Source organism: Dipodomys ordii, unplaced genomic scaffold, assembly GCF_000151885.1.
Source record: "Dipodomys ordii isolate 6190 unplaced genomic scaffold, Dord_2.0 Scaffold219, whole genome shotgun sequence".
Lineage (NCBI taxonomy): Eukaryota > Metazoa > Chordata > Mammalia > Rodentia > Heteromyidae > Dipodomys > Dipodomys ordii.
Window position 1 is genome coordinate 857,578 of NW_012267435.1, and position 19,831 is coordinate 877,408.

At 39.1% G+C, this 19,831-nt stretch overlaps 1 protein-coding gene and 1 pseudogene across 1 annotated transcript in view; one reads left to right on the forward strand and one right to left on the reverse strand.

The window, feature by feature from the left end:
• The window catches only part of Klf8 (Kruppel-like factor 8), a 26,302-nt gene extending 8,224 nt beyond the window's left edge, over positions 1-18,078 (forward strand). The window contains exons 3-6 of the mRNA XM_013035756.1: positions 3,734-4,292; positions 7,780-7,891; positions 8,844-8,983; positions 17,897-18,078. Coding sequence (XP_012891210.1) covers positions 3,734-4,292; positions 7,780-7,891; positions 8,844-8,983; positions 17,897-18,078 — 993 coding nt within the window. The remainder of the gene's footprint in view (positions 1-3,733; positions 4,293-7,779; positions 7,892-8,843; positions 8,984-17,896) is intronic.
• Positions 18,079-18,244: 166 nt separating this feature from the next.
• LOC106000463 overlaps positions 18,245-19,831 on the reverse strand; it is a 143,473-nt pseudogene continuing 141,886 nt past the window's right edge.

The window sequence follows — 19,831 nt, forward strand, 5'->3', positions numbered from 1 at the left end:
TATATTTTAGATATGAGACCCTTGTCCGTTGTATGGCTAGTAAAGATCTTCTCCCAATCCGTGGGCTTTCTATTGATCTTGCTAGCTATGTCCTTTGTTTTGCAGAAGCTCTGCAATTTCATGCAATCCCATTTGTCCAATCTTTCTTTGATTTGCTGTGTATCCTAATTTCTTTGGGTCAGGGGAGGGGGCGGCGGGGGGAGGACGGGAAGGGATGGGAAGGGGAAACAAAGGAGGAGGCTACAATGCTTGATAAGAAATGTACTCATTATCTTGCCCATGTAATTGTAACTCCTCATACAGTATTTTCACAATAAAAAAAAAGTCTGCCTAGATTACTGGGCCCTGTAGTCTCAGCTACTCAGGAGGTTGAGATCTGAAGTCAACCCAAGCAGTAGTCTTTGAGACTCTTAACTCCAATTAACCATTCAAAAGCCAGAGTTATGGATCAAGTTATAGAGTATCAGCCTTGAGTGAAAAAAAAAACCTAAAGGACAGCTCTTAAGCCCTGAGTTCATGCTCCAGTACTAGCATATACAAACAAAAAAGATTGTCTAGCTCATTAGTTCGTACAAAGATCATTTATCTCTGCCCTGCAGTGCTTTATTTCCTGATTCTATTGAGATGGTGGTGATAAACTATTTAAAATTCCTATAGGTTTAGATTAAGTCTTGCTTTAATAATCTTCATCCATCTCCTTCAAATCTTCTTTTCTTGACCTTATTTATGAAGGACTGGAGTTTCAGATGGTCAAGCTGACTTTTTGATCTAAATGATGAATATCTACAAGATATGTGTGTATTTGTGCATATGTGAACCCAGGCATGAAAATGATTAGTTTAAACCTGGAACAAAGCTTGAAGAAATCCTCCTACAAAAACCTCTATTACCTTTCTGTTAGGGAGGAGCCTGGGTTTTATCTTGTTACCATGACAACATTCCTTCTGCTCCTTTTTACCTACTGTGCTGTCTGGAGTATTTTGTTTTTTCATTTCTTTCTACTCTTACCTTTCCCAGTTTCAAGCTTCACAGCAGAGCTGTTTCATATAAATGAAAACGGGTTTTTCTTTTAACAGTTTATTTGCCTGATACTCTTTCAGCTAAAACTATCTTGGCCAAATGCTCAAAATCTTATATATTTATGAAATAGATCTAGCTTTTTTTGGATTTCTTTGTAGAAGTAGAGGATCCTATGTGCTTTTTCCCAAAACTTTTTTTTTTTTTGCGAACTCAAATTAGCTTAAAAATCTTACATGGGTTGGGTGGTGGTGGCTCACATCTGTAATCCTAGCTGCTCAGGAAGCTGAGATCTGAGGATCATGGTTTAAAGCCAGCCCAGTGAGGAAAGTCCCTGAGACTCTTATCTCCAATTAACCATCAGGAAACTGGATGTGGCGCTGTGGCTCAAGTGGTAGAGTGCTAGCCTTGAGCTGAAGAGCTCAGGGACAGAGCCTAGGCCGAGTTCAAGCCCCACAAGCTACCAAAAAATCTTACGTGGAGGTTGCTGGTGGCTCATGGCTGTAATTATAGCTACTCAGAGGCTGAGATCTGAGGATTGCAGTTCAAAGCCAGCCTAGGTAGAAAAATTCATGAGACTCTTTTTTTTTCAATTAACCAGCAAAAAACCAGAAGTGGAAATGTAATTCAAATAGTAGAAAGCCAGCCTTGAGCAAAAATGCCAGGTTAGAGTGCTAGAGCCTGAGTTCAAGCCCCAGTACCAGCACATATGTGCATGCATGCACAAATCTGAGATGGATTAGGCACACTTAAAAGTGATGGGTTCTAAAGGAGAAATGTGATGGAATGTGTTAAGGAAGTGACTATTAAAACACTAAAATGCACACAATTAGACTTCTTAAATTCCTTCCAAAATTGTGCTATGGTAACAAGAGAGAGTCAAGCTCTGTTGCAGTTAAGATTTCACTTAAGAATTGACAGACATGGGGCTGGGAAGGTGGCTCAGCGGTAGAGTGCATGCCTTGCAAGCATGAGGCCCTGGGTTCGATTCCTCAGCACCACATAAACAGAAAAAGCCGGAAGTGGTGCTGGGGCTCCAGTGGTAAAGCACCAGCTTTGAGCTGAAGAGCTGAGGGACAGCGCCCAGGACCAGAGTTCAGGCCCCATGACCGGCAAACAAACAAACAAACAAAAAAAAAAAAGAATTGACAGACATGGGAAGGATGGGTGAGAATGTTGAAAGGGGTGACATTGATCAGTATTCATTGCATTCATATACTACTTTGTTGAATGGCAACTCCTTTGTACAACTACTTAAAACTAAAAATAAAAAACTTTTAAAAAGAAAAAATAGTTTACAGACAAAAGGTTGGCTTAATTGTCGAAAGTACAAGTCAGGATGGCTTGTTGGTACAAGGCCCTGGAACATATCTTGTCAGGGCAATAGGAATATTGCACATGTTCTTCTGTTTCTATACTTTTGTTAGTTCCTATTTTAGATATTCTTGAATAATACATTTTGAGGCCTTATACAAATGGCATTATCATAGAGAGTACTTAGCATCTTCAAAATCCCCTTGGGCAAAAAATTATCAAATTAGTCTCCACTTTAGGATTCAATTTTCAGCTTCCCTAGGTTTCTGGGCCTACAATATATAGTCCAGAAAGTCCCTGAAAATTTAGCAAGGTCTCTCCTTATTGTATATTGGAAAATTACATCTATTTGTACATCTGTATCCATAAGCCACTTCCATATAGATAATAATATTACATATGACCATGTCTTAGGCTTTCAATTGACTTTACTTTTAATATCATTGAGGACCATGAAAGAATATGATAAAGGTATCCTTGATTTATTCTTCCTTATAGATTTCTTGGATTCTGCCTCTTTAATCTGAGGACAGAACTTGTTTGCCAAAAAGACAAATGAGAAATGTGGAAATATGATAAGAATTTAAATGAAATTGCAGGATTCAGAGGACAAGGAATTTCATGTTTGGGGAAGGATTTTTTTTTTTTGATGCTAGTATTAAGGCTTGAACTCAGAGCCTTGTATTCTTGTTTAGCTGGGACTCTGGCTTACTATTACTTGAGCCAAATCTTCATATACAGTTTTTACCTCATTACTTGGAGATAAGAGTCTCACAGACTTTCCTGCCTGGGCTGTCTTTGAACCATGATCCTCAGATCTCAGCATCCTAAATAGTTAGGAAGAGAAGCCTGAGCCATTGGTGACTGGCTTCACCTGCCTTTTTAGGGTACTAACAATAGCTGGTTTTTATCCTGTGTGTCCCCGTCCTGGGACAAAGGGCCTTTAATTCAGGGCCTGGGTGCTGTCTCTTAGCTTTGTTTTTTGCTGGTTGTGGGGCCTGAACTCTGAGCCTGGGCGCTGTCCCTCAGCTCTTTAGCTCAAGGCTAGCTCCCTACCACTTGAGCCACAGTGCCACTTCCAGCTTTTTATGTTTATGTGGTGCTGAGAAACCGAACCTAGGGCCTCATGCATGCAAGGCAAGCACTCTACCACTGAGCCACCTTCCCAACCCTATCTCTTAGCTTTTTGCTCAAGGTAGTGCTCTACTACTTGAGCCACAGCTCCATTTCTGGCTTTTATTCTTGGTGGTTAATTGGAGATAAGAGTGTCATGGACTTTCTTGCCCAGGCTGCCTTCTAGTTGGAATCCTCATACCTCAGCCACCTGAGTAGCTAAGATTACAGGTATGAGCCACCTGGCTGAATAGTTATTTTGCATCTCTCATTTGTTTGTTTCTTTTAGGGTACTATCCAACTGAGAGATCACCCTGTGACGGCAGATAGAAGTAGTATGACATCTCCACCGCTCCTGGATACGAGCTCCATGGAGAACCCAGCTCTGTTTAATGACATCAAGATTGAACCCCCAGAAGAACTTCTGGCCAATGATTTCAGTTTACCCCAGGTGGAACCAGTTGATCTTTCTTTTCATAAACCTAAGGCTCCTCTCCAGCCTGCTAGCATGCTGCAAGCTCCAATACGTCCTCCCAAGCCACTGTCTGCTCCCCAGGCTCTTGTGGTATCCACTTCAACAGCTGACACGAGCACTTCAGCAAACATCCCTGCTGTTCTGACTCCTGGTTCTATCCTAGCCTCCTCTCAGGGGACTGGTGGCCAACCGATCTTACATGTGATTCACACCATCCCCTCAGTCAGTCTGCCAAATAAAATAGGTGGACTAAAGACCATTCCATTGGTAGTACAGTCTCTGCCCATGGTGTATACCAATTTGCCTGCAGATGGGAGCCCTGCAGCAATTACGGTCCCACTCATTGGAGGAGATGGCAAAAATGCTGGATCAGGTGAGTATCAACATTACCCATCTATTCTCCCTCTGAGTCATTCTATCTTCTGAAACTTTTCATTCCCTCCAGTTTTTCTTGCTTCAAGAGTAATCTTCATAAACACTTTGAAAAATCATATCCCATCAATGCTTAAAGGTATATGCTCACCTGATAATGGGAGCTCATGCCTGCAATCAAAACTACTTAGGGGGTAGAGATTAGAAAGATTGCAGTTCCAGTCCAGCCTAGGTAAATAGTTAAGGGAATCTAATCTCAACAAATGGGTGTGTGTGGTGGGACAGACCTATAATTCTGCCTATGAGAAAGGTTGTAGGTATGAAGATTATGATCCAAGGCTGGCCTTGAGCAAAATCTTCTAGTTTTTAAAAAACAAAGCAAAAATTGAGAATCTAAGGATGTGACTTAAGTGACAGAACACTTGTCTAGCTAGGGTGAGGCCCTGAGTTCAAATCTGGTACCACAGAAAGAAATGTAGAATGAGCTGGGTGATACAGCCCTGTAATTCAGTAGGAGGCTCACAAGTTCTAGGCCAAATTTCTAGTCAGAGCAATAAAACAGGAGAAAAAATAAAAGGGATCAAGAATGGGAAGGAAGAAGTCAAATCATTTTTATTTTCAGATGACATGATCCTATACCTAAAGATGCTAGAGATTCTACCCCCAAACTCCTAGCATTGATAAACAATTTCAGCAATAAAGCAAAAAAGAAAGTGAATTCAATAGCTTTTCTGTACCCCTATAATGAATAGACAGAGAAAGAATTCAGAAGAATAACTCTATTCACAATATGTCAAAAATATGACTAGGAATAAATTTAGCCAAAGAGGTAAAAGACCTCTACAATGAAAAGTATAAGAATTTGAAGGTGGAAAATGAAAAAGACATAAGAATATAGACCTTGATGCTCATAGATTAGGCAAAATCAATGTGAAAATGGCCATAGCACTGAAAGCCATCCGTAGACTCAGTGCAATCTCCATCAAAATCCCAATGTCACTCTTCACAGAAACAGATAACTTAATCCTTAATTTATATGGAAGCATAAACTCCATAGCCCAAGACTCTAGCAAAAGAGCAATGCTGGAGGTACCACAATTGCAGACTTTGAATTATATTTCAGAACTATAGTAACAAAAAGAGCATGGTACTGGCACAAAAACAGATACAAAGACTAATGAACAGACTAGACTACCCATAAATAAATTCATATATCTACATCCACCTAACATTTGACAATGGAACCAAAGATATATGTTGGAAAACACACAACCTCTCCAATAAATGATGTTGAGAAAACTGAACATCCATATGCAGAAGACTGAATCTACACCCCTATCTCTATACAATTATCAATTAAAAGTGGATCAAGGATCTTAATATAAAACCTGAAAATTAGAAACTGATACAGGAGTGAATAGGGAAAACACTGGAACATAGTGGCATAGACAGTATTCCCCTGAATTTCAATAAATCAGAAATGAGAGCAAGGACTGATAAATGGGATGTATTAAACTAAAAAAAAAACCCCTTCTGCACAGCAAAGGAAATTGTCACCAGATTGAAGAGACAGCCAACAGGATGAAAGGATATCTTTGCCAGCTATACATCTGATAAAGGGATTCATAACCAGAATATACAGACAAAAATATGAAGTGAAAACAGGCCTCTTGAAAGAAGTAAAAATGGCCAATAAATACCAGAAGAAAGTCCTGACATCTAAATAAAACATTCCTGACACTAAAGGAAAGGCAATTCCAAATGACCCTGAGATTTCATCTTACTTCAGTCAGAATGGTCATCATCAAAAACACAGCAACAAAAGCTGGAGAGGGAATGGAGGTGCGGAAGGAGCCCTGATACCTGGTTGGAAATTTAACCTAATGTAATCACTATGAAAAGCAGTATGGAGATTATTCATAAAACTACCATATGATCCAGCAATATCACTCTGGCATTTTATCCAAAGGAATGTAATCTGAGTATAATAGAGGCACTTGCATACCCATGTTCATTGCAGCAGTATGCACAATAGCTAAACTGGTTACAGCCCAAGTACTCTACGTTAGATCAAGAAAATGTGGCATATATATGCTTCATTTGTGGTACTGTTTAAAGGAATGAGGGGGGTAAGGAGAAGAGAATATTAGAGGATAAGCAATACCAAAATACATTGCATCTGTGAGTAAAGATGGCAAAATGAAACTCACTGAAAGTTGAATAAAAAGAGTGGATGATTTATATAACTTGGTGGTGGGGAGGTGAGGGAGGGAAAGTAGGAGAAAAATGAGGGAAGGGGTAGCAAGTTTGATAAGAAATGTACTTATTACCTTACTTATGTAACTGTCACCCCTCTGTACATCACCTTGACAATTAAAAAAGACGTTGTAGAGGTGGAGAAAGTGAGTCAATGAGAGTCAATTGATTGAAGTGCCGTGTGTATATGTATATGTATATTTATATGTATATTTATAAAACACTAAGATGAAACCCTGTTGAATACTAGCATGCAATACAAAAGAAAGAATGACATGAGTATAAAACAAGTCCTCTTTAGGGTAAAAATTCCGCAGGGAGGGTGAATGTTCAGGATGAAAGATGGTTAAATATGGTTAAAATTCTTTAAGTTCTTGAGTCCTTTTAGTCCTTACCCCAAGTCAGTCAAAGCTTATTTATGCTTACTGAGTAAGGAAACTTAAGGATATGGATGGGGATGGGCTAGAGGGGTGGGGTGGCTGGAGAATGAAGGAAGCAGTAACTGATCAAGATGCATTTCACATGTAAATTGACATGTTAAGTTGAAATCCTTTTCTTCATCTATTTGAAGAAAAAAATTAAAAACAATACAAGCTTTAAATACCTTACATGACACATTTTAGTAAATAAAAATTATTTTTCTAGTTAAAAAAATGGTATTCTTACCAATCATCTTCACCTTTATCATTCCTTATCTCCTCCTTCTATCTTAAAACAATTTCAACAGGTTGCATTTGTGTGTGTGTGTGTGTGTGCCAGTATTGGGCTTGAACTTAGAACCTGGGCACTTTCCATTAGCTTTTTTCTTCAAGGCTGGCACTCTATCACTTGAGTCACAGCTCCACTTCTGCCTTTTTTCTGTCCAGACTGGCTTTGAACCACAGTCCTCAGATCTCAACTTTCTGAGTAGCTAGAAGTTATGAGCCAACAGTGCTTGGCTATTTTCATACATACAAACAAAACTACTTTGATGCATATTCAACTTCACTTACCCTCTTTGTTAGCCCTCCTTTCTCCACTGATCTCTTCTTCTTTCGACAAAATTGGTTTTACTTTCCTGTCAAAAATGTTATTCTTGTCTTCCCTACATATATTTCTCTCTCATCTCTCCTTTTTATACCCTCTGCATTTCCCTATCTTGCTTTCACTTCTCAATGTAGGCCATACTGAGAATCCTGAAAATGATTGCAGAATCATATACATTCTGCTCACACTCCTCCTTTTATTTTTAGTGAAAGTTGATCCCACGTCCATGTCTCCACTGGAGATTCCAAGTGATAGTGAGGAGAGTGCAATTGAGAGTGGATCCTCAGCCTTACAGAGTCTGCAGGGACTGCACCATGAGTAAGTACTTCTGTTTTCAAGTCTCTGTGTTTATGTGATGTGTGTGAGCATGTACAAGCTCCCATTCATTGTGTGTGTATGTGTGTGTGTGTGTGTGTGTGTGTGTATGTGTGCTCGCATGTGTAAGGAAGTCTTACCAGGCAATTAAAATTGAGGACATCAAAATGTACATAAACTCCCCAGATATGATATGTGAGTTTGTGTGGACAAGTGTGTACATGTTATGTTACAGTTATATTCCAATTATTCACCATCAATTTTATCCTTGAAAACAACTTCAAATCTCCTATGCATTATAGTTGTATGATCTTTGTTTCTATACATTATAACAACTTGATCTTCCAGTATTAAGGTGAACTGGAAGTCCTTGGGTTGCGTTTAGCATCATGTTGTATGAAAAATGGATTTCTTGAAGCACAAGAATAATGACACTTATTGAAGTAAAATGTTCACACTGTTTGGGAACACAACTCCCCAAGGAAACATTATGACCTCCCATGCCTTCTCAAGGACCTTCACTTTCTGAGCAGAATGGCCTTTTTTTTTTTTTGTCGGTCGTGGGGCTTGAACTCTGGGCCTGGGCGCTGTCCCTCAGCTCTTCAGCTCAAGGCGAGCGCTCTACCACTTGAGCTACAGCACTTCCGGTTTTCTGGTGGTTTATTGGAGATAAGAGTCTCACGGTCTCTCCTGCCCGGGCTGGCTTTGAACCGCGATCCTCAGATCTCAGCCTCCTGTGTAGCTAGGATTACAGGCGTGAGCCACCAGCGCCCGGCCATCAGAATGGCCTTGTTGAAAGAATCGCTTGCATTATCCCAATAATTTCTTCTCATGGGGAACTAGGATTAAATTTGCATAAATTAAAAGCATGGATGAGGTGGCATCACTGTATGCAAGCATTTTTTGTTTCTACTTTAAAATCAATCTTTGGCTTTATCTTTCTTTCTTTGCTCAGACCAGCAACAATGGCCCAAATGCAGGGAGAGGAATCACTTGACTTGAAGAGAAGACGGATTCACCAGTGTGATTTTGCAGGATGCAGCAAAGTGTATACCAAAAGCTCTCACCTGAAAGCTCACCGCAGAATCCACACAGGTCTGCCCACCCCTATTCCACCTCAATATGCAGATATAAATACATACAGTCTCTGAGAGTTAGGAACAGAAGTCTTGAAATAATGACTGAAACATTTATACTTATGAGCACAAGGCCCATTCGTGGCTTTTATCCACATATCTTATTCCTAGGGCAACTTTGATTAAAAACAGCCTAGCAAAACATGAAGTCTGGCATCTTCTGAGTAGTCATTATCCCTAAGGTGCACCTGTAGATCTTTCTAGTTAGGAAGCTACAGCACTGAAGCAAATATATTTCTCTCATTCTGTAGGCTTCTCTTCATTCTACTGATTGCTTCCTGTCTTATGTGTATGCTTTTTAATTGGACCTAATCCTATTAGTCAAGTCTTAATATTATTTCTTGGGCAATTGGAGTCCTGTTTAGGAAATCATCACCTATTTTTATATCTTTAAGTATTTCCTGTATGTTTTCCTCAATGTTGTGTGCCTTTTATTAGGCCTTTGACCTATTTTCAGTTGATTTTTGTGTGTGTGTGTGTGTATCAGTACCGGGGTTAAACGTAGGGCTTGGGCACCATCCCTTACCTTTTTTTGCTCAAGTTTTTTTGCACTACCACTTGAGTCAAAGCTCCACTTTGGGCTTTTTTGCTGGTTAATTAGAGATAAAAGTCACCTTATCTTTTCTGCCTAGGTTGGCAACATCTCAGCTTTCTCAATAGCTAGGATTACAGGTGTGATTACTGGTGCCCAGAATCAGTTGATATTTTGTACAGAGGGAGGGAATGGGATATAGTGTAAATGTTCAACATGTGTACGTTGGATTTTCAGGGCCATTTGTTGGAAAGGCTGTCATTACTGCAATGTAGATGTGTTTGTCACTGTGACTAAATACCTGAGCAAGTCAGCTTAAAGAAAAAGAGATTTTTAGTTCATTGAAACTTGTCTCCTGGACCTGTGCAGAACAAGACAAAATAACATGGCCAGGTAGCATGTGGTGGAGCAAAGTGGCTTACCTCTTGGTGGACAGGAAGCAGAGAGAAAAGGAGGAAGGTGTCAGGAACAAGATATGCACTTTAAAGATAATTAAAGATATACTTTTCCATGACCCACTTCCTCCAGCCTACTTACTTTCTCCTAGTTTCCACAACCACCTAATAATGCCATCAAATTATGAATCCACTAATGTATTAATCAATTGATTAGATTAGAGCCATCCTGATGAATTCACTTTTTTGTGTGTTGATACTGGAACTTGAATTTGGGACCTCAAACTATCCCTTAGCTTTCTGGCTTAAGACAGGTGCTCTACCAATTGTGCCATACCTCTGCTTTGAGCTTTATTTTTCCAGTGGTTAATTGGATGTAAGAGTCTCTGGACTTTCCTGCCCTGGCTGCCTTGGTCCTTTGATTCTCAGATCTCAGCTTTTTGATTAGCTAGGATTATGGGCATGAGCCACTGGTTCTTGGCTCAATTCACCTCTTAATGTGCTGGTGACCTAACCTTAAACAACTGACCTTTTGTGACGATTTTCCATCTAATCTCTAGCAGTCTCTACTTGGCCCATCTCCAAGAGCCCCCAAAGTCTCAATAGTTCAAACATTATTTAACAGTCTACCAAGTCTCCCTTGAGATTCAAAGCAAGCTCTTAGCTGTGAGCCTTTGTAAAAAATTTTAAAAAAGATACAAGAGTACAGAGTAAATAGTTTCATTTTGTAAGGGAGGAATGGGAGAAAAGACTCAAACTTGGTAGGACAAAGATAAATGTTGTAAGCTGTGTGTCTGGTATCCAAGACTTGCAAGGGTATGATGTGAGCAGCAAAGGGCTGGGAAAGGCCTGCCCCTATGATATTGCTGGCTGCAGTCCACATGTTCTTTCTCTCCGCCTGGTTCTGCATACTGTATGCAGCATTCTTAGGCTGCTGTTTTATGTTTCTGACATCTCTCATTTCCTGGAGTCTCCCTTCCATCTTCACAGCTTCACATATCACCTTCTCAGGGGCTGCCACAGCTATTCCAACCCTCCATATTATCTGACCTCCCAAGCTTTTCTTGGAAATCTGTGTAGAAGTCTCCACGACTCTCTTTAACATTTACGTTTTGCATGCTAGTAAAACCAGCAACATTTAGAGGACTCTGAAGTCTGCTATCAGCTTTAGCTCTAACTGAGCCAACTTGGACCACAGCTCCTTTGAGTGTTTGAATAAGTAAACATGAGGACATACTCCTTAGATTGTCTTGGGTCAGCATGGTGACCTTGAGTTCTTTTCTCAAACTAAAGTCTTTCCAGTGAGTCTGTATCTTTACATCCTTGAGCTTATGATAGTTGGGATCTGGCCATTTCCTGAGATGCCTTCAAAGTCATCTTTCCTATTGTCCAGATGCAGAGGACTTGACATCTTTTTAATGGTGCTCAGTTTTTCAGGAACCACATTTTCCTTGGCCCCAACTTTAAACACACTCCTTTTATGGCCAAACTGCAAGTTTTCCCAATCTTCCATCTCTGGTGTTTGCTACTTACTAATTTTCACTGTAAATGTGTCTAAAAGCAATTAGCAATGTTCATGCCATAGCTTGAAAGCTGCACTGCCTTAAATTTTTCCGCAGTAGATAAACTAGTCTATACATTTTTAGCACTTATTTTAGGGTTTTTGCCCTGAGGCTTGAGCAAAACAAGCTCAAGGACAGTACCCAGGAACTCAGCTTAAGCCCCAGGACTGGCACAAAACAGTGTCCTCTATTTGCAGCATTATAAGCTTTTCTTTTTAAATCCTGTATCTCCAAAGTTCTCAAAATTCTTCCCACAATCCAGTTTCAAAGGCTCTTAAACCACATGATTAAGAATAGTCATAATAGCCAGGCACTGATGGCTCACGCCTGTAATCCTAACTACTCAGGAGGCTGAGATCTGAGGATCGCAGTTCAAAGCCAGCTCAGGCAGGGAAGTCCATGAGACTCTTATCTCCAATAAACCACTAGAAAACCGGAAGTGGAGCTGTGGCTCAAGCGGTAGAGTGCTCGCCTTGAGCGGAAGAGCTGAGGGACAGCGCCCAGGCCCAGAGTTCAGGCCCCAAGACCGGACCCCTCCCCCCACAAAAATAATCTCTATTCTCTGGATTTTTCCTGCCCAGGCTGGCTTTGGACCTCAATCCTCAGATCTGTCTCCTGAGTATCTGGGATTACAGGCGTGAGCAATCAGCATCCAGTGATCCATCATTTTTTAATAGATCAAGCCTTCTATACATGAACCTTTGGAACTATTTTATATCTTAGTATGTTTTATGCTCCTTTATCAAGAATCAGATGGATCCACTATTCCATTGGTCTAAGTATTTTTTTGCTTTTTTTTTTGGCTAGTGCTGAACTGGTTTTGTTAATATGGCTGTATGTAATACTGTTGTTTTGATACCTTCAGCATAGCCTTTTGTGTTCAGGATTGCTTTGGCTATCTCTAATAGAGTCTTTTTGCTTACATATGAATTTTAGGATTTTTATCTCTTTCATGAAGGATGTCCTTAGAATTTTAATGGCAATTGTATTGACTCTGTAGATAGCTTTCAGAAGTATGTCCATTTTCATAATACTAATTTTGTTGATGGAGAGGGCATCATTCCATCTTTTAGTGTTTTTTTTCTATTTCTTTAGTGTTGTATAATTTTTCATTGTACAGGTATTTAACTTTCTTGTTTAGGCTTCTTTTTTAACTATTTTGAATTTATTTCTCAGCACATCTTACTGATGTATAGAAAGTATATTGATGCTTGCATGTTGATCTTGTACCTTTTGCCACTTTCCCTAATTTGTTGGATCTAAGAATCTTCTGATGGAGACTTTATTTTCTTGTAAGCATAGGATCATATAATACTCAAATGGGTATAATTTGAGTTCTTTCCTATTTATATTCTTCATATTTTGTATTGTTTTGCCTTATAGCTCTGGCTTAGGATTCACATACTATATTAAAGCAGAGTGAAGAGAGTAGACACCTTTGTTTCATTCCTGCCTTTGAGGAAATGATTGTTTTTCCCTATTTAATGCAATGTTAGTTATAGTATTATTTATTATGTTTGAGGTATGATCTTTCTATACTTAGGTTTTTCAGGGCTTTCATCATGAAGGGGTATTGAAGTTTTGATAGGTGTTTTCTTTATCTGCTGAGATGATCATTAATTTGTATCCTTGATTCTATTTATATGCAGGGTTATATTTACTGAATTGTATAGGTTGATCTATCCTGGCATCCCAGGAATGAAATTAAGTTAGTTGGTAAACAAACTTTTTAATGATTAAAAATTCAGTTCATAGATATTTTATTGAGGACATTTACATCTGTGTCCATCAAGGATATTTCCTATAATGTTCCCTTTGCTTGTGCCCTTTGTCAGGGTTCAGTATCAGGAAAATAGTGGCTTTTAGGGTGAGTTTGGAAGTGTTCCTTACTTTCCTATTTTATGGAATCATTTTGGGAGCATTGATATCAGTTTTTCTTTAAAAGTCTGGCAATCAACAGTTAATTTGTCTGCTCCCAGACTTTGTGTGTGTGTGTGTGTGTGTGTGTGTGTGTGTGCAAAACACGCAAGCATGCTATGTGTGTGAGAGACAGAAAGAAAAAGAAAGAAAGGAAGGAAGGAAGGAAAGGAGGGAAGGAAGGAAGGAAGGAAAGAAAGAAAAAGAAAGAAAGAAAGAAAAAGAAGGACAGAAGGAAGGGCTGGGAAGGTGGCTCAGTGGTAGAATGCTTGCTTTGCATGCACGTGGCCCTGGGTTTGATTCCTCAGTACCACATAAGCAGAAAAAAACCAGAAGTAGTGTTATGGCTCAAGTGGTAGAGTGCTAGCCTTGAGCTGAAGAGTTGAGGGACAGTGCCCAGGCCCAGAGTTCAGGCCCCATGACTTACCAAAAAGGAGAGAAGGAACGAAAGACAGTTTTGGTCATTGAACTCAAAGGCTCATGCTTTTGTCTAGCTTTTTCACTCAATGCTGGCACTGTACCATATAAACCCCTCCACTTCTGGTTTTGCTGGTTAATTGTACAAGAATTTTACAGTTTTTTTCTGTGCAGGCTGGCTTCAAACATCAGTCTTCATATCTCAGCCCCCTGAGTAGCTAGGATTACAGGTGTGTGCCAGTGGCACATGGTTAAACTTTTGATTGGAAACTTTTACTATTTCAGTATCATTGCTTATCTTAGATTATGCTTCTTAATATCCTCTCAGTTTCAGTTTGGTAGATTATTTGTGTCTAGAAGTTTATCCATTTCTAGATTTTCCAATTTATTTCAATATAGGCTTAATCTAATGATCCTCTGGGTCTAAATTAACATTCTTTCAATTTCAGTTCTTTTGTCCCCTTTTACACTTAAAAACTTATTCTTGAGTCCTATATTAATTCAACAAAACTAATTTGATCACCTACTTTATATTCAGTTAACTTTTATCCATTTTTCACTCAAGGCTTGTGCTTTACCACTTGAGCCATACCTCCACTTTCTTTTACCTTCCAACATTATGGTTAAATAGTTTTGAGATGGAACTTTGACTAAGTCACTCTTGAGTTTAAAAATCTGCATTGTTACATCAACAGGCAACCATTGCCTGAATTAAGAGATATAACAAGAAAGGGATAGCAATAGAAGCTCTCTATCCTGGTGGGGAGATTATTGACATGATTTTAAATTTGTAAATGATGAGAATAAAAAGATTAATTTTACTCACTGCTGATGGCTCACACCTATAACCTTTAACTCACAAGACTGGCATCTGAGGATCATGGCTCAAATCCAGCTCTGGCAGACATCCAAAATGTTCTTATCTCCAATTAATCATCAAAAGACAGGAAGTGAAACCAGGCACTAGTGGCTCACACTTATAAACCTAGCTACTCAGGAGGCTGAGATTTGAGGATCTCAGTTTGAAGCCAGCCTGCACAGGAAAGTCTGTGAGATTCTTATCTCCAAAAGTCAGCCGTGGAGTTGTGGTTCAAGTTGTAGAAGGCTAGTCTTGAGCAAAAAAGCTCCCAGGCTCTGAGTTCAAGCTCCAGTACTAGTGTGTTTAAAATATATATATATATATATGTATATATGTATAATTGTAAAAATACTGTACAGAGGGATTACAGTTACAGGAGTAAGGTAATGAGTACATTTCCTATCAAGCATTGTTACCTCCTTTGTTTTCCCCTAAACACACACATATTTTGAGTCTGTTTTCAACTTCTCTGTTCATTATAGCCTCACATAGGGCAACAACTCCCCTTGCCCACCTCACCTTTGGTGTATTACTGCCTTACTTGCCTAAGTCCAAATTCCTTCCTCCCTCCCTCCCTCCCTCCCTTCCTTCCTTCCTTCCTTCCTTCCTTCCTTCCTTCCTTCCTTCCTTCCTTCCTTCCTTCCTTCCTTCCTTCCTTCCTTCCTTCCTTCCTTCCTCCCTCCCTTCCTCATTGTTTTAATCCAAACTTTTTCCACTTAGATTTTGTAATATGGATCATCTGTTAGTAATTCTGTAATACTACAGGATGGCTGAACCATTCACCTTTTGCCTTATGAAACTTTGTGCTACCCAGTGATTAGGCTGATTTTTGCTTTCTGGTCCACACATCTAAAACCTACCAATGCCTCCATTTCAATGCCTAGTCACACTGTCTTTATCTTATATTTACTGTGTATGTTTTATATAATGAATTATTTTTTCCTATATAAATTTTGTTCTTCAAATGATAGCATTGGTGGACGTGATGAAATGTGTCATATGAAGTTAGCTTAAACAAGGGTTTGTTTAATGATAATAAACACAATGTAATTAATATGTGATAACTGTTCTTAAAATAGAAAGATAGGTTTCTGCTGAATTTCTGTAATTTTTGTGATGAGCAATAAGCCTTGATTGCCACAGGGTGTCACTGCTTTACAAGCCAAATTTTCTTCATCTGGATGTAGTGAAGATAGGAACTCTCAGGAGAAATTGTTTATGTTACAACAAAATATTTCCATAGTAATATAACAGTTGAGATGTTTGGAAATGGTATAATATTGTAGAACAAAAGATGAAAATCTCACACTCTCCACAGTCTCAGAAAATCTCCTTCATTTTTTTTCTGTACAGCCTTCTAGCCTTTTCCCTGTGTGTGCATATGAATAGTCATTCAGTAGCTTTTACATCTCATTTCATAATGTTTCGTTGGTCTCAATACACTCATCCCTTTCTCATTCTTCTTAGAAACCAATGCAGCAATTTCAGAATAATGATATTATTAGTAATTGGCATCTTTGATCATCAAAACAGTTGCCTGGTTATTGTCCAAGCCTGTGAATCTGGTTGGATTCTATTATTCAGTACCTGAAAGCTATACAGTTAATTAGCTAATACGTGGGTGGTGAGCAGTAAGATGGAAAACAGTACATAGAAACAAAATTTAAAGCAGCAACAATGTAAATGCCCTGGAAAATTTATAAAGAAGAAAAGGAAAGATTCAGAAGAGATGGTTAGAATACGATGCAGTTCGTGTCTGCAATATTCCTTGTTTTTGATTATAAAATTAAGATTGCTCATTGTAACAGATGAGGAACAGAAAAAATGTACTAAAATGAAAGCATTTATTACCATAATTATAGCTCAAACTTAACCATAATTAATATTTGTGCAAATATAACTTCTTTCTTTTTTATTTTTTTGAGATAAAATATATCCTGGTATCAAAACATTCAAATAGTACAAAAGATGCAAAATTAAAAGTTCTCTCTTCAGCATCTCTATCTTCATTCACTTCCCTCACTGTTAGTAATTCTTCTAATAATTTACACTTAAGTGTATTATTCTTCTAATAATTTACACTTAAGTGTATTTATATTGACTTTGACCTTAGAATATAAATGTGTAGTATGTGACCGTACATATAATGGGGGTAATTTTAGTACTGGAGGTTTAAGGACTCATGGTTGCTAGTTAGGTGGTCTACCCATTGAGGTTTGCCCCCTTACCCTGTTTTGTCTGTATTTTTTTTGGATAACATCTTGTTACTTTCCCTAGACTGGCCTTAGAATGCAATCTTCCCTGTACCATTTTAAATATTCAATTGGAGGAATTAGCAGAGTTAGTCCATTAGTTCAATATAGCAGGGTGGAAAGTGTCTAAAACCTGAGTTTGGATCCTAGTTCTTTTGTTTCCTAGCTAGAAAAAGAGAAAATCTCAGAACCCTGTGAGATCTTTTTACCCACTTTGAAGATGAGTAAACAGACTTGGCCAGGTGAAAGTGATTATGTAAGATCACAGAGGGTATGATTGAGCTAGATTTCAAACATCTATTTAATCCAGGGCCTATATGCTTTCCACTCTGACATCTTAGCGTTTATATGAATAACAGTGTATTAATTATTGAAAATCTATGAGTCTCTCCCTCTCTCTCTGTACATATATATATATATATATATATATATATATATATATATATATATATATATATATATATATGTTCTGGGGCTTGAACTCAGGGCCTGGGTGCTGTCTCTGAGTTTTTTTTTGTTCTAATACTTGAGCCACAGCTCTACTCCATTCTTTTGGTGGTTAGTTGGAGTTAAGAGTTTCATGGACTTTCCTGCCCAGGCTGGCTTTGATCTGCAATCCTCAGATCTCAGCTTCCTGAGTAGGTAGGATTACACACATGAGCCACCAGCACTTAGTTCACAAATGTCTATTTTAAAAGTGTCCTCATCACCGTAAAAAAGTATGTGATGCTAATGCATATATTAATTAGCTTCATTTAACCAAATCCAGAATGCATCCATTATTTCAATACATCATGATGTGCATGATAGAATTAATTTGCAAAAGTGAACAAGAGCATGCCTTTTTAAAATGATTGCCTCATCTTTGACTGCAGTGCTACTAGCCAGGCATCCATCGCCTCTCTGATTCCCTTTGTTCTGCCATGTTTTGTTTTCAGGAGAGAAGCCTTACAAATGCACCTGGGATGGCTGCTCCTGGAAATTCGCACGCTCGGATGAGCTCACCCGCCATTTCCGCAAGCACACAGGCATCAAGCCCTTTCGGTGTACAGACTGCAACCGCAGCTTTTCTCGCTCTGACCATTTGTCTCTGCACCGCCGGCGCCATGACACCATGTGAGCACCGCAGACCACACTAGAGGAGCTGCACTGGTCTCCTGTGTGGGTGCTGAGATCGTGACCAGTTTGTCCTCTTTGACCTCTACTTGCCTCGGGGATGGGGTTGGAGCAGCCTACTGAGCCAGGTTGAGGAGACTAAAAAGCTGTCTGGTCTCCCATGGGGCTCTTCATATTCCACCTTCACCTCTCCATTGTCCAGACTTCAGTTTTTTCAACCTCCGCATGGGTTGAATTCCAGTGCGGCACCCATGGCTGCCCCTTTCCCCAGACCCTCTATTCAGATATAGACATTTTTCCTACAATAACAAAACAGGAATCAAAACTCAAGGCTGTGAACAAACATACGCTGCTTCCCCTCCCCACCCTATTTTTTCTCGTTTTCTAGAACTTTTATCCATATATATATATCTATATTTTTAATCAGTACTTAAGGCAGTGGTAGTATCCTAAAATGACTTTTTTTTTCATGTTCCTACATGGAGGGAGCATAACAATGCAGTTGAATGGTAAGATTGACAGAGAATTGGGTCCTAAATGTAGGGCATGTTCTTAGTGAATAAGCTGAGTCTCATACCAAACTTAAAGGTTTTGTAGATTCAATCCAGTTTTCTTCTTACAATTTTGTTTTCAGACATTGCTGGTTTCTTCTTCATAAGTCCATCAAAGAGGATGAAGGGTCCTTCTTGTCTTTCTCCTCTTTCTCTTCCTGCTCTTTCAGGATTAAAGATTTTTTGTGGCACAATTACAGCTTCTTAGGTTACATTTGGACAAATATTCAAAGCACACAAAGACAGGTCAGTAGGGGGAAAAAGTGTTCTAGGAAAATAAGTTGGTCACTGACAGGAACAAGCAAACCTGGGGGCGACCCTGAGAACAAATAAGATGACTTTCATTTGGACAGGATACGAAAAGTGCTGGTAATCATAAACCTCATTTCAAATGGCAGCCTGTTGAGACAGAATCTTCAGGAGCTGCACTGTACTGTTCTTTTTTTTGTTTACATGAAGCAACAATTTAGTATATTTACATGATGAGAAATACACACTGAGGTCGTGTTAACCAGAGGTGAGGGGTCGGAAAAAAGGACTTTTGTTTATGCCATAGCATTATTGGCAGTCACTAGTCTATGTTGAATAGGATATAAAAGGCTTTTTTGTGAGAAGTGAGAGAGAAAAAGCAGTTTGGTGTTTTACAACTGTTAGGGACACCTAAGCCATTTAGTTTTAGCTGTTACAGCAGGTTGCATAACATACACATTTGGTTGCCCAATCAGACTGTTTCGTAATATTCTCTGGGGGGCATAAGCCCCTATGTTCCTGGCCCTGGACCTCAGATCTACCTCCACATGGCATATTTCCTCTCCTGGGGTAAGAAGAGGGGGCTTTGTATCAATTGGATTGAGTTCAACCTCTCTCCTAAAGGTTGTTTTCATATTGAACCCTTTTTTCCTTGGCATATATTCAACCAGTCCCTGCTTAAATACTTTAGGTGACTACCTCCTGAAGCTGTCCATTCTGACTAAATCATAGAATTCTAGCATCAAAAAGGGATCCTATTAGCTTTCTAGTCCTACCCGTCCCTCATATTATACAGATGAGACAAATACGGGTCAGATTCTTTCTCCAAATGTTTCCTTGAGGCCTTATAGACCTGTACACTCCTTCTCCCAGGGATCACATTATTAAGCCAAATTAAAGAAAATTTTATATAATTGGTTGCAATATTTGCCAATTTTATGTGACACTTCAGAAAAC